Source organism: Seriola lalandi, unplaced genomic scaffold (assembly GCF_002814215.2).
Source record: "Seriola lalandi dorsalis isolate HSWRI2012SDOR001 ecotype SW California unplaced genomic scaffold, Sedor1 jcf7180002054188, whole genome shotgun sequence".
NCBI classification, from domain to species: domain Eukaryota; kingdom Metazoa; phylum Chordata; class Actinopteri; order Carangiformes; family Carangidae; genus Seriola; species Seriola lalandi.
The window spans coordinates 180,362-196,003 of record NW_019524741.1 but is presented as its reverse complement, the minus strand read 5'-3'; the positions used below and the strand labels follow the sequence as shown (position 1 = coordinate 196,003).

Below are 15,642 nucleotides of genomic sequence, written 5' to 3'. Positions count from 1 at the left end.
ACTCCCACTCCCACCCCCATGCCCCCACACCCACCCCCGTAGAGGGCATGTACAAGGGTCCTGAATAACAGGAAGTGGAGGGGCAGGAAGTTGAGTCTTGTCTGCCCACGGCCTGTGGTAGGATACTGAGGCTAACGCTGCCTTGCACAGGAAGCACAACTGTCACGGCTATGCTCAAGACTTTGGCTGCTGTCCATCACCTTCAAAGAAGTGGAGGCATGCTCTTCTCACATAGTAGTTGCTTCTTTAACACAAGTCAGACAGTATGAGTGTTTGAATAACATTTAATATATTAGATTTGACTGGAAAAGATTATAGTGGTATAGATTGAGCTGACACAGTTTTATTATATCACAAACATACAGAGTAACACTGGCCACCTTTTCTGTTCATTAGGTGAACCCCTGCAACTGAAATTTACCATGTAATTTCATGTTACCTTTTATATAGAACAACAGTTGAGGAAGTATTGCCTCGACTTTGTGTAGAGTGAACAGAGGCTCACAAGCAGAGAGGGAGGAGGAGATGCTGGATCCAGTAATTACACTGGGAATTGAGCATGTTTTATTGATTGTGAAAAGGGCCAGGGCTGTCACCAAGACTCCCATTGTCTCCACAGGAGGAGGATGCAGACTGGCCCTCCTGTCAGTTGACCAATCTCACACCGCGACATGGAGGACCAGTACGGCTCTGGTCAGAAATGACTGTTATGCTTAGTTTAGTTGTGATGGATTAAGCATATTTCAAAACTGTGTGTGTGTGCGTGTGTGTGTGTGTGTGTGTGTGTGTGTGTGTGGGGGGGGGGTGTTTGTTTGTGTTCAACAGTGAAGCATGGACTCGTTATGTTAGACATGTCATATTGACTCTCTGTCAAGCTGATGTGGTTGTTCCTATGGCGACATATTCTCTGCACATTGATTTATGTGTTACAAATGTTTGGTAAGCATCTTTCAGAAGTGCTGGACTAGTTTATATCAAAGGGAACTAGGTGTATGTATCATATCAAGGTCCTTTTACAGAGTATGTACAATGTGCTGCTCTGTATGTGCAAACTAGGCCCGGCCTGATATGACTTTTTATAACCCAAACTATTGATTGATACCGACCACCGATCTGATACCAGTGCTCTTTTTTTTTTTTGTCCAAAGTGTAAAATTTGAAAACATGTCTGTGTAGGAGTTATTAAGAAATTGTGTATGTGAACATAGCAACGGGCAGACCGTCAACTTTAACAGATGAAACACACAGTTTGTTGTATACGATTGCTGGTGTTGTGTACAAGTACAGACCTTACAAATAGCTCTGAGCTGCTGTGATCAGAGATGTTCAGATCTGACGCGGCACTCACTGCCCTTGGCGCGTCCACATGGAAAAAGCTACCCTTAGCATAATTACATGTTGTCCCTGCTTTTTTAACCAAATGAAAACCCACCTGTTAGGCAATGTATCTCATCCAGTAGTGTTGTTTTAACTCCAGTTTACCAGTGATGTGTCTCTAGTGCAAACATGGTTAATGACCTCAGCTATTATTCTTCCTGTCATTACTCGCAGAGTGATATATATGAGTTACTGACGTGGGACTTTTGCAGTAGTCCTGTTTACACTGAGTGCACAAGTATCAACCTTGTGGCTGTATGTCTTCATTGATGTGGCCTCATAGCCTCAAGTTGTCCTGCTTCTGCTTCTAGGCAAAGTTTCCCCCTGTTTCCTTTTCTCTTTTTATGTTTATTTCTTTGTCTGGCAATTTCTAACACACAGACACAGACACAGACACAGACACAGACACAGACACAGACAGACACACACACACACACACACACACACACACACACACACACACGAAAAGAGCACATGATTTAGACCATAAACAGATACTCTGTCCCATTCTAGCACTCAGGAGAAGTCAGAGTATCAGGCACAAACATGTACTCTGCCACAGTACAGACATTGTTCTCCTTTGTAATCTGAAAATCTTCTGACATGTTTATCTGGGTATTGGTGCCAGCTGAAAATTTCCCACTTAGTTGTAGAGATTGAAATTGCGTTATTAGATCCACGCTATTAGATTATTGTGATCATTCAAATCCTGAAAATAAGATTTTGTCAGCATCATGTTTTAGCTTTTGACTAACTTTTGATGAATGTGGACACTAAGTTGGGAGCGTGGCACACCTGCAGTCTGAAGGCCCTCTCAGCTTGTCATTTTGTATCTGTGTAAGAGAAAATGTCATGACACAGTCTGATATGCCTGTAGACTTGAACTGTCCCGCAGTGACAGCTCCTCTTCATAAAGACAGGATGGAAGTGTGCGCATGCGTTCATATGTGCTAGAATGTCTGAACTCTCTCTTTCACTTTTAGACTATATTATATTAACATTCATCAACATCCATAAACAGGCAGTGACTTCACTGCCACACTTCCAATTCCAGTAAATTCGCTGAGGGTTTCAGTATTGAAGGGTTATGAAATTATCACTTTTTGCAACTTGCATCACATTTACTTTCATGGTGGCTCATGTATGTTTTTGGGGGAGCTGAACCCAGTCCCCGACCTGACCTTCCTCTAAGTCGAACACTGCTTTGTCAGTTAGTGTGTGAAATGGTGAATGAACAAGAGCACCGTCATTCTCCCTGGCCTGTTGTGATGTGGTTTGGGGAAATTCTTTGTGGGGGTTCAGGCGGTTACTTTCCTGGCTCAGACTGCCGTGCGTGGGTAGTTAGTGAGGTGATCTCAGTCAAGTTTGCCTACAGTGGAGCCCCGATTCAGACAGCCAGACACCATAATGCCAGTCCATCTGTAACCCATAATGACTGTGTGCCACTGGAACTGGTCATTTTCATTTTCACTGCCAATTCGGCCCCTGGCTTCCTCGCCTCACAACTGCTGACTGCATGTAATGGCCTGAGTTGTTAACCTTTCTACATATGTACCCATAGGGGAAATGCAGTTGTTTAGACATTTTCTATTTGCTGGATATAAGTGATGGATGGGCCGCCGGGGACGGGGGGCTATATCTCTTCTTGCAGAGAAGCAGAGACAGGACACAGTTAGATGTTCCCTGGGGAACAAAGCGGTCTGAACCACTGGCCAGGTTACAAGCTCATGTGGGAATACACCCACCCCCACCCTCCACATCCCCACTGGCTTCTCCACCAGCCCAGGAGATTTCAGCTACTGTCAACCCCAGACTGGGCGCTCTCTTAATCATCTTAAGAGCAAAGCTGGCATCAGGGTGGGTCAGCTCAGGAAGAGCAAGGAAACAAAATCCTCCTGCCAGCTCCGCTACAGCTCACCAATTAACATGTAACTTGTTTGTTTAATCGCCTTTTAAATGTAAGCTTTTAACAGAGCCTTTAGAATGATCAAATAGTGGTTAACGCATTTCGATCATTCGGATTCGCGTTACGGTAGATTATAGAGAGTTCAATACAACTTGTGTGTGACTCTTGTATAGCTTCTGCCCTTAAAGTGTGAGGCCGTCTTTCATTGACTTCAGCTGTGGTTCAAGTGCAGCAGCTGAGGAGATAAGGGCACGCCATGTGGGTCTCATACTTTCTGAATGTGCTTGAGAACACAACACAGAGCCCTGCGGTGCTTTGAAGTGCCTAAGGAGACATTGTTGAGTATCAAGTTAACTTTCTGTTTTTCTCCCTCTCCCTCTCTCTCTATCTCTCTTTCTTTCTCTATTTGGTCGTCTCGCAGATTGCGGTGTGGTCTGCCGAAGAGCAAAGAGTGCATTGAGAAGGGTGAAAGAGCGTATACAAGAAGAGAGACTGTTACACGATGTGCTAGGAGCGTGGAGGAAGAAAGCTTGTTGTTTTTCTGATATTGTTGAGGTGTCAGAGAGACCGGAAAGGACGCAGCCATGGGGCGGAAGAAGATACAGATCACCAGGATCATGGATGAGAGGAACAGGCAGGTGAGTGTCACGATTTTTCTTTACTACACTTTCTATCTGGAGGACTTTTCTAAAAGTTCAAATACGTTATATAATGCATATAGGAAATATGAACAGCAGGATCACTAGGCTCATATTCTCCAAACTTATTTTACAATATGCTACTGTACTTACTTTACTTTGTGTCTGAAAAAACAAAAGTCTGCTCTGTACCTGTACGAAGGTTACAGTCTTACTCTATTTTCCTTTCTGCCTTGGTCCAGAGTTCAGCAGCTGTCATGGTGTGCATGGATCTAAACAGACATACCTCCCTCCCCAAAGTCCTGGCCAGCTGAACAGGGACCATGACATTTCTTTGTCAGTGCGGTCGTATTTACAGACATGATTCCCCTGCCACCCTGCAATTTCAGCCAGAGAAGTTGATGAGGCAGCAGGAGCGCTGGGCTGCAGCGGGGGCCTCATGGCGTGGGAGTGAACTGAGGCTAGCGAGGAGCACAGCGAGCCGCCTGTGGCCTCCCCACACTGTAGGGCTTGTCCCCTTGGCCTGGCAGTATGGCTGGGCCCCTCTGCTGTAGCTCTATGTGTTTGCAGCTGTTTGGTAGTAATTAGGAGCAGCCACTGCACCACAGCACCCTCTCATTTGCAGGGTGGGTCAGCAGGACACACAGCACCCTTCTCTGCCTTGGCTACACTGGTCCTGGCTAGCCACAGAGAGGGAGAGAGCTGGAATTCACTCTGTCTGCTCACGTTAAATATAAACTCCTAAACAGCAAAACACTGTAGAAAACAGCCTGGGTCTGTTTGAAACAAGAATAACAGGCTTAGATATCTATAGCAGGAAGGCTGGGTCCGTCTCTTTTTTAGATACGCTGCCTTTGATTTAAGAGCTAAGTTGAGGAACCATGAGCGCAGTCTTTGACGAAATATACCAATTAATGTAGATGCGTAGGTTTTCCGTATCCAAGTAGAACGCATCATGTTAAGTCCTCGAAATATAATTTGCATTCCTTCACAGGTGGGACAACTTTCTGCTGTGCACACAAAAAATGTAATAGCGGTACAGTAGTGCTTCCTCTCCTCTGGGTATTAACATGATACGGTTCTATCCAATGGGTACTCTAACTGTGTCTCTATCTGTTACTGTGAGGCTAGCAGTTCAGCCAAGTGCGAAACAACGATCTTCACTGTGGGGCCAGTTGTCAGTATAACACCTGGCTCTGGGTGCGATCCAAACAGGAGGGCAGGAGAGGAATCACTTTTGGATCATTGGTGTAATCTACAGCCTGTACAATGACCAGCATCACTGGGATGGGGGTGGGGGGTGGGGGGGTCACATGAAAAGAGGTTGTCATCTAATCACTAGGTGAGCAAGTTAACCCTTCAAATGATCCATTCTTTACAACGGATATATTAAGGGAGTGAGGGAAGATATTTAGCTCTATTGTTTCACAGGAAAGTGGAGCTGCAGAGAGAGACATTGCTCCTTATTAATGTGTCTCCTAAAGTCTAGTGTTTGCATCAGATTTTAAATGTCTCACTGTATAATTTGTAAGAAAGTTTATCAGCAGAGCGCAGGCGTTTCAGCTCGCACTTAGTTGGTTTTCGCTGGCTCAGCAGAGAATCTGCTATGACAATAGGCCACTGTGCTAAAATAAAGCTTTGGTGTAAAGTGATGTATGCGTGTGTATCTTTCTCTCCATGAAGCACACAGTGCCACCTCCCTGGGGCGTGCGCCGAACCGAGGGGGAATAGCCATTAGCATATGGTCCCCGCTGTTGGAAGACAATTTTAATCTTTATCTGCGCCACTCCGCTACTAGCTATCCATGCTCGTAGCATTAAAATGAAAGAAGTCCTTAAGTGGGCTAATTAGATAGTATTGCTATACAGGATGTTGTGTGGGGACAGTGGGGGCTCCCTTGTATTATCACTGCAAGTGCTTTAGCAGGGCTGTTAACCTTTCAGGATTTATAACACAGAGTGTGGCACAGGCTGAGAGGGTCTGTAATTGCACAATCTATCAGGAATTGTGAGTGCAGAGTTGAGACAGGCAGTGAACTTGGCTGATATTTTTTATTTTGCTTCAAGTCATTACCTACAATGTATACTGACAAGCCATTTTTATAATTCAGAGTAGAAGAAGAAAATGACAAGTACGACAAGATAATAGATAAAACACTGTACAGGTGCTGCTTACATTATGTCTAAGAAAGACCTCTGTGTGCAACTTTATGTTCACACCAATGTGTGGGTCTGTGTTGACTGAGACATGAAGGGCAGCAGAGGTCTCGTCATGCATACTGTAGGAGCCATGGCCTCCGTAAGCGATGGTCCCACAACACAGCAGCAGTCATCAGCCAGACTGACGTGCTGATTGCAAATGAATGCTGCATAACAACCAGAAAACAGCACCGCCCCGGAGGATTCTCCTCATTCACAGTATTCACAGCAATTCTTACCTTTTTCAGACACAGACTCTAAAACACGCTCCGTTTTTCCATCATCTGTATGTCTTTTATAAACATACACATACGGTTTCCAACAGTGGACTCAGATGGACCAGTGAGATTTCACAAAGAGAGGAGCATCTGTTGTGTTTTGACTTGACAGGTTTGAAACCCATGAACCGCACAAAATAACAGAGCCAGTGGCACTCAATGAGCATATGCAGGGTCTTTTACCCACTTCTCAGAGCAGCTGTCATGGTATGCGTGTGTGGATCTACAGGAGGAATGATGGTGAAGGAGGGACGGTACACATTAGTCTTGTAAGTTAGTGTAAGGGAAAGGCTGGTGTAGCCTAGTGAGCGGTGTCTAGTGACGTCCTCTGGATGCCATTAAGCAGGCTCACTGGGGGTAATTGCCCAAGTCATTAAAAGTTTGATGATTTTGCTGCTGGGTGGAGGGTTGCCTGCCCTTGCTGTGGCTCATTTTGGATTTTGCGCTGGCACGTCAAATGCCCGTAGGCACGGAGCAGCTTACTCTCCCTCTCCCTTTCTCTCCGGGGAGCAACACAGCACATACCTCCAACTTTTTTTTTTAATCTTCACCCATTCCTGAAGTTCTGAGCTGCCATCATTATATTTTTGACAGGCAATAAGCTTGCTGATAGACAATTGAAAGAACAGAGGGACACTGTTAAATTTGACAGCCGGGGTATATATTATCATTTTTCCAGATGATTCCTAGTTTCCATAGAACTACATTGAAGTTGAATGATTGTATTTTTTCTGTTGAGTGTTATACAGAGGTTGTGCCTTGTAAAGCATCACTAAAATGCTCACACTTTTAGACGATGCTGAATTATTTATGATTTTATAAACACATCACTCTCAACAAATTGAACAAGCCAATCGTCCTTAAACTGGGTCATTCTCATTATCGATAAGAGATAGTTCTAGTAAAACCTACTTATGTTTTGTTAATTACCATGTCATCCTTTCCACTAAACAGGATCAGTCACGACTACTGTAGGTTTCAAGGTCAATTCCACCCAGTGGATGAGGCCTTTTGCGCCCTCAGTTGTCCACATGGGGATCCTGGGGCTGTCCTCTCTCCCAGCGAGAGCTGATCCAGGCAGACAGTCGCGGTGGCCCTGGCCTGTCTCCCAGGCCCGCACACTCTGGCACCGCGTAGCCAGGGCAGCAGCCACAGGGCCCGGGTCACTCTGCCAGCTGGTGCCAGACCTCCCTGTCTCTCAAGCTCGCTCTCATGTCTGCCACGGGGGCCGTCAGAGGTGGCATGAGGTTCTAATAAGGCCGCTAGCTCCTCACCCCTCTGAAGGTGTTAGTGAGTCAGGCATCTCCTGCCATGCCCCAGTCACAGCTGCACTCCCAGTCCCAGATGTCTTGTTTGTCATCTTGGCACCTCTGCCTGAGGACAGACATTGATAGACCCTTTGATTGACACGTCAACTCTTGTGTGGATACGTGTGTCAGGGTTTGTTGTAGCATATGTTATTATATACTACATACTACAGTTTTCTGTGGCAGAGTTTTTCTAGTGTAGGATGAAAACAATAAAACAAAAAGTAAAAAGTAAAAGCATGGCTGATAGGTTTGTGCTATAGATTTAAGATTCATCTCAGGACAGACTGCAAATTTACACATAGATGGAGGGTTGCATGTCACTACATTTCAGTTATCTTGGCATTGTATTTTATCAACCCAGCTGGTTTTGCGATTATCAAAGAGATGTCTATCACTGGCCCACTTTTTCCAGAGGGAGAATTTACTTGTTGCTGTTTACGTGAAACGTCTTTATCATTTTCCCCTTGAGATTTTGTCATTTCCAGTGAAGGAAGATTCCCATCAGTGACCACTTTTATTTAGGTAAATTAGGTGAATCTACACTGTTGCTTTTCTCCGCAGCAGCACAACTCTGATTTTGACTCATATGATGGCCATATTTTTACAGAAGGATCTTGCACATTTTAGTGCTACTTTTAGAGCCCTGTTAGCTCACAAATACAACAAAACTCAATAAGAACTGAATTACCAAGCTCAATTAAAGCTCAGTAAAAGCATGTGAGGATAGTGGGAGTTACCCGGGAAGAAATTGGAAATGCACAGTCTGAACTGAGAGCAGCAATTGCCTCCTCATCTTGAGTTTGTGAGAGCGTCTTGAAAGGTCAGAGTTTTCAGCTTGCCACAGTCTAAATGAAATGCTAGTATGGTTACTGATCTGTCTGGTATTGTGTGAGCTGTTGTAATGACCTTATCAAAGGCAGAGAAAGTTGGAATTTCTCCAGTTTATTGCAATTTTAATTGTGGCCTACCTTCTATTTTGCCCTGACATTTGATGCCTCAGAACAGCTCTAAGATGCATGGGTAAAGTGTGTAGTACAACACAGCTTTACAATACTGATCCTAATCCTGTCATTGTAAATTACATGAATTAGTCAGGGAGCTAGACTGCACGTACCACATCTTACTATAGGAGCGACTCAAATATTTGAAACCACATCGAGTGTCTTTGTGGGTGTCTTTGACTAAGTGAACCATAGGAAAGCTCTGCCAGTGAACCTCCCACTTGACCTCAAGGATGTCTGTGGTTTTCCACTGTCTCACCAGTCACCCCAGACAAGATGGGGGTGGACGGAGGTTATGTTAGTGTATGTTGGTCTGTTTTGTGTCATATCTAGACTCCTTAGATATCCTAACGGCAAAATTGTCCAAAATAGCCTGCTTCTTTCTCTATAAAGGGTAACCGTATAAGTACAAAAGAGTAATGTGGTCGTCACCTTTTTAATGGCATTGTGTGCAGCAGCTGGCTGTACTGTTTAGGTACTGTGTATGTGGCTGGGGCGAGGAGCGAGTCTCAGTGCTGCTGCTGAGGTTGAAATGAAGCGGTGGCTGGGTCAGCAGCCCTGCACTCAGCACTCTGCCATGCATCCAGGTGGAACAAAGTCCTCGCTCAGCGTCTCATCCTGGGCTTCCTGCTGAAAGGTGACATCTCCACGGCTTAACAGCCACATTCATCTGCTAAAGAGCATACAATTTGTTAATCATTTTTCCCACATGACAGTCAGTGCTTTCCAGTTGGTTAGGCAAACAAACAAATATGAAAGCAGGCGAATGGGCAAGCGGGCAGCCTTGGTTTCTCGTCAGAGGAGATGAGTATCAGCTGGTCAGAACAGCAGGTGCTCTAACTGGGTAGAAACAGACTTGAGACTGGTCAAATGCACTCCATCTCATTTTCTGCCTCTAATCCACCTTGAGAAAATCATCAGAATGACACTCACAAACCCACACTGTGTGGTTCTTTTGAGCCAATCTCACTCAAAAGCTTTATGTGTTTGGATTTGCAGGGAAACATGTCATTTGATTCAGCCTCTCCTGTATTTGAACCTTGTCATTTCAAGAAATGTCATTTTAGAATGTGGTTTGTCACGTAAGCTCAACTAACATGGGTGCACTAAATAGAAAATGACACGAGGACAGGTTCCTCCGTGTCTAGAGCGGGAATAATGGTCCGGTGTAATTACCTGTAGTGACAAAGATTTGAAATTCATTTATCACAGTTGGAGTGACCCCACTGTCTGAGCGGTTACATAGGCTCTATGCAACACATAGGATTATACTGCATTATACCAGTTAAAATGAGGGTATAGCCGCAAGCTGTGACCAATTAAAGTTGAACAAAGCCAGCTCATCTGCTCAACTCCTCTCTTAGTAGGTCAGTGAAAATGATGGTGAATACAGACACATGCAATGTGGCTCTAAACACAGTTTTTACCAGCACATTCACAATGTGGCTTACATTGCATAGTACACATTTGACAAGAAAAAAAACATAAATCTGAAGCCATGGTTTCAAATGTACATACTTAAAACTATTTTCTGCAAACAGCCATTATGAAACCAAAGGAGAAAACAGCTGCCTTTCTATCCTCACTACAAGTGAATCATGTTTTTCGCTTGAGAAACGAGTGTATCATACTGTAAAGAGGTGGCCCAACATAATGACATGTGTGCATGGGTCTTAGGCAACCACGGACACAGAGCTGCAGAGATGCAGGACATAAAGTCACTTTGCAGAGAGGGTTTGCGTTACCATTGGAGTGATGTATGACCCCAAGTCCCATCTGAGGGTTCATGTTACAAGGCTTATGCTGCACTACAGAGATAGCTTTCCGTATATGGAGTCAGGGGCTACAGTAATGTATGGACCCCTGTTGTTGCCAAAGCTCTGACTCAGCTCGCTGACTCCTGCCTCTAACCCTGACCTCTGGCCTGATAACTAGACATTTCAGACATGCACTATGTTATTGCAATCATTCCTAAAGGAGGAATTATCTTGTTATCTGTCACCATGGTTACAGTAACATTGTTGTTAATACTGTTATTTTCCTGGCTCAGTCTATAGCATACATACTCCAGATGAGACTATTTGTTTTCCAAAGCTTTTAAAACCTAGCAGCATTCTCTGCTCATAGATTAAATACAAATCCCTAAACAAAAAAAGTTTTGTGAATTAGGTACTTTTTACACCACTGCATTTATTGGACAGCTTCTGCTACTTTGCAGATAAAGATTAGACATACATTACATGTAATCACTTATACACACATAAAATCTAATGCATTGCTGTAGCTGACAGTATATGAAAAGCTACACCTCCACCAACTACAACATTTGAATGTTGATTACACATTAATGCAGCAGTGAAAAATAATCCGGTGATATAATGAATAATAACATGTTGCATAATGAGTATTTTCATTTGTGATAGTTGTAGTATGGATAATACTTCTATGTCAGCAAATTAGACTGCAGGACTGTATACTGTACACGACAAACATGGAGTTGGAGAAATAAACTACTGCTTACTTTTGTAATAAGAATGTTAAAATAACATTTACAGCTGCACAAATTATGTGTGGATGTCCAAATGTTGTACTTTGTTCACTTTTCCTTTGATCTCATTGAATTTAGAGAAAACTGTTTTCCTCTGTAATGGATGGTTTTGTTTTCTGTGTGTTCCTCAGGTTACCTTCACAAAGAGGAAGTTTGGCCTGATGAAAAAGGCCTATGAGCTGAGTGTACTATGTGACTGTGAGATAGCCCTCATCATTTTCAACAGCTCTAACAAACTGTTCCAGTACGCCAGCACAGACATGGACAAAGTGTTGCTGAAATACACAGAGTACAATGAGCCCCATGAGAGCAGAACCAACTCTGACATTGTAGAGGTGAGTGAGTGCTCCTTTCTTACTTTGTAAGGGAAAACTTCTGTGATCACGTATTTATTTTTTCTCTAATTTCACAACTTATATTCCAGTTTAGGCAAAATTAGGTAGCAAGACCTTGATGTTATTGTTCTGGATTCGGACCATAAAGTATATTTAAAAGCTTTGATAAATGCTGTAAGGATGACAAACAAACAAGAGTGAGGAACAAGTAACAGTTTCCTTTTAGTCACCATTCAGATAGGGCACAGGAGGTCTGCATTCCCTGATAAGTTCAGCTGCTCTTGTGCCCATCAACTGACATGGAGAACCTATCTCTGCACTTGCATGCACATGTCGCCGCTGACCAACAACGGTGACCCTGTTTCCCATAGATATTGTACCTGTAGGGCTCTGTTCTCTGGTTACTCCTCATTACAGACAATCACCCGGCTATTGCTGCAGTATTTTTCGGTGAAAATACAGTGTTTAGTGCATTCCACACTGCTCTATAAAACTCAACGAGCACTTGGGTTTCCTGGCAGCCTCTGCACGCCCGGCGACTAGCGGAAGAGTAAGCCACTTGTTATGCCAGCATACAGAATCGTCAGCCAAAAGTGTAAAAGCCAAAGTAAATGAGAATGATTAGGGATACATTCTGTTCCAAACATCTTTCAGTGGCACATGTGTGGCTTCTCAGCTTATTCAAGATCTGCTGTAAGAGGCAGGTATCTTCTTTCTGAATAAATGACACCACGTGCAATGTATGTTAAAGCCCATGGACAACATCTTGACCCTGCTGGTATAAAGTTGCCCATTCATTTTTATAGCTATTATTTAAATTAGTTCTATTAGTTTTTTTTTTACTTGACAATGCAGACTGCTGCATTGCAACACTGTTTTTACTGCCACCTGTCCATGACAACATACAGCATTTTTATTACAGCTTCTCAAATAAGAGACATTAAGGGTTTAAGATGGGTGAGATTGAAAAATTTCAAGAATCCTAGATTGAAATTACATGCAGCATAAAGGAGTCAGCTGTGGCCCATTATCTTTTATTCATGCTGCTGCTGCTTGTGAATTACCTGCTTGGCAGAGCTGCAGAAGAGTGCTTTGGCATTCAGTAGACTCATGCAGTCACTCCTCCATCAGGGGCCCTCAGAGCAGAGCAGGGGCTCACCTGCATAAAAAATACATGGATACATTCCTTACTTACGTAACAGTGACCACAAATTTGTTTTTGCCGTGACTCTCGAAGCTGTCTTATTTTAAACAAGACTTTGCTGCAAACGCAACAACAACTCCCCAAACTCAGAATCATTATGGGGTTATTCACTGTCCATCAGCTGTGTCATCCCCCCTCAGGTTGTTATATCATATATATTGTATCTGTGGTCTTCCAGTGTGTAGTAATGTTGACAGCATGGTGTAATGATTGCAATGTACATCGTGCATAATGTGGGCCCATGCTGATTTCCCACTTAGCCCTTCTGGCTACTCTAAAGGAAGCTGCCCCTCTGCACAAAGGGCGACAACAAGCCGCTGTTGTCCCTGCTCACTCGGCCAGCATCTTTGCAGCTCTTGCACAAATCCCCCTCTGCCTGCTGGCTATGTGGACAAGGTTCAGAAGTGAAGAAGCAGAGCAGAAGTAACCTACCCAGTCCACTTCACAGCACCACCAGATAACCCCTCTATTCACTTGGCCAGAGAGCCGTTGGTTGGAGGTGGTTGGTAAATGGTGGAAGCTACGATCGTGTTTGAAGAGAAGTCCTAATCTCAACTGTTTTGCTGACTACCTCTGTCGGTGAGCACTTTTCCATCCGCACAGATCCTCGTGCACTACACAGAGGAGCTGATGCATTTGTAATGATGGGAAGAATCCACCCCTCCCCCATTTATCTAGTGAAATGCGCCTCACATGAGGACACTTACACTGGACACTTATCTAAATTTTTAAATTGCGTTAAACCAATCTTTTGCCATGCAAACAATCATGTGCTCATCTCTCCGGTTTGAGAGGCCAGAAAAACCCTCTCCCACTTTTCATTGTGGAAGCTCGTTCCGTGTGAGAAACTAAATCAAAGGTCACATTCCTGCTCAGTAGTACCATCTGTAGATAAAGGCTGAGCTGTGCAGTGTGGGAGAACAGTCTCCATGTTTTCCACAGATGGATGCATGCCTGGGCCACAGTTTGATAACCCAGTGGAGGGCTATGGACTTTGTCTCAAACTTGGCTCGCAGTCCAAAGCAGAGCAGTAGGCTCAGATTTTTCTTCAACGTGTGAGTTGGTGTGTGTGTGTGTGTGTGTGTGTGTTTTTGTGTGTCTGCATGTGTTGATGGTCTTAACCTTACCAACGCTCCAGGCGACAGGTGAACTTATGCATTCATCTGTGTGTGTTTCTTAGTTTTCTAAACAGTATTCAGGTGTATTTTATCGTTTTATTTACATATATGTAGATATATGTGTATTATATATCTATATGTAGATATATATATGTATTATTTTCTCAAAATGATATAGTAAAGAATCACAGCAATTACTCTTTTTTTAACTTTCCGTTAAAACCAGCAACATCTGCAATTCTAACTAAAAGAAAACACCTCCCACTCAGTAAAAATACAGTCACTGTACATCCTTTTAATCCTAGTTCAGAGGGGCAGCACACACAAACCTTTTGGTTGATGCCCTCCAGTCACAATCATACTAACCAACATGTAGTCATTTTTCCTTGGAAATAAATGTAGATATTTAATAGGGATGTGTTATTGTGAACCAACCAAGAGTAGTCATGACTGAAAGTTTCATGGCGTTGTTTCTATCGTGCTTCCTATCGAATTCTGTTTATACCACAAATGAAAATGCTGCTGTTAGTCATTAGATTAATCTAATAATATTTACTCTTCCTCCCCTCTCCGCTAGTGGAGCTAATGAGATTTTGCTTATGCTCCACTATAACCTCACACTGTTCTCCTGCACACAGAAAGAGCCCTGTGTCTCCAGGAGAAACCTTGAAATCAGATATTAACTTCACAGGCATCATTTGGCATTTATGTGTCCTCTCTTTGAACAATTCAATACAATTAAGATATATAATACAGATTAGGATTAATCAGGTTTTTCAGGCACACGGAATCAACATTAAGCCAACACTTAGCTGTAATCTTGTAGAATCAGGGTTGTGAATAAGCTTTAACCCAATTTTAGGGTGTAATTTTAGTGAAAAACCAGAGCTTCGCAAATTGTAAGTAACTGGACTGCACTATATGCAAAGGATTGATGCTTCACTGCTCTTTTTTTTTTTAAATGTCCTTTACCCTGATGATTTGTCAGCGTAAACAACCTGATATCATTCATAGGGAAATTCTGCTTATCTTCCTCATTATAAAGAGGGGTGGCCATTGTTACTGTGACTCAGGGAAAGCAGACAGTTCGCCCATCTATTTATGAGGGAACAGCCCCCCCTCTCACAAGACCACTACGGTAAGAGGAAATGAGCATAAAATTACAGGTCATTTTATTTCATGATCACTATCAGCTTTGGGGATCAATGGAGCTGTATTAATCATTCAATAATATATGTAAATGTTGACCATTACTGAATGTCAAGCCCTGTGTTTTCATCTGAATCACACTTTTTGTTTCTGCCCTTTGCAGATTTTATAGTGACAAAAGCCACATACACAACTACGGGTTCAATTTGTCATCATGTCCCATATTCTGTATTTATTTACTTATTTTTTTTTACTGAAGGAAACGATGAATGCATTAAGCCTCTGCGTATCAAAAGTGCATTTTCAGTGACGTACAGCTCCAAAGAAAAAATAATTTTATTGCCAGTTATGAAATAAATCACTTAAAAAGCTCAGGGCTGAATGGGCACCAGGAGTTTCAGACAGGGGATGTTTATGTTGTCAATCAAAGGCTGAGCAGTGATTAAGACTCATTTCTATCTTAATGAATGCAAATTGGCACATCTGCTATGGTGGGCTAGCTGTCCAGACTCTTCAATTAGCATGATTGATCAATTATCCTCCTGCTGGTGGCTCACTGGAAATGGAAGCAGGGGAATGG

General features: G+C 43.1%; 1 protein-coding gene across 12 annotated transcripts in view; it reads left to right on the top strand.

Moving 5' to 3' along the window:
• Positions 1 to 15,642, top strand: part of mef2aa (myocyte enhancer factor 2aa) — a 59,513-nt gene that overhangs the window by 16,609 nt on the left and 27,262 nt on the right. For all 12 annotated transcript variants that reach the window (XM_023403964.2, XM_023403962.2, XM_023403960.2 and 9 more), the window contains exons 2-3: positions 3,705 to 3,921; positions 11,388 to 11,591. In XM_023403964.2, the coding sequence (XP_023259732.1) occupies positions 3,868 to 3,921; positions 11,388 to 11,591 (258 nt within the window). In that variant the 5' untranslated portion in view covers positions 3,705 to 3,867. The remainder of the gene's footprint in view (positions 1 to 3,704; positions 3,922 to 11,387; positions 11,592 to 15,642) is intronic.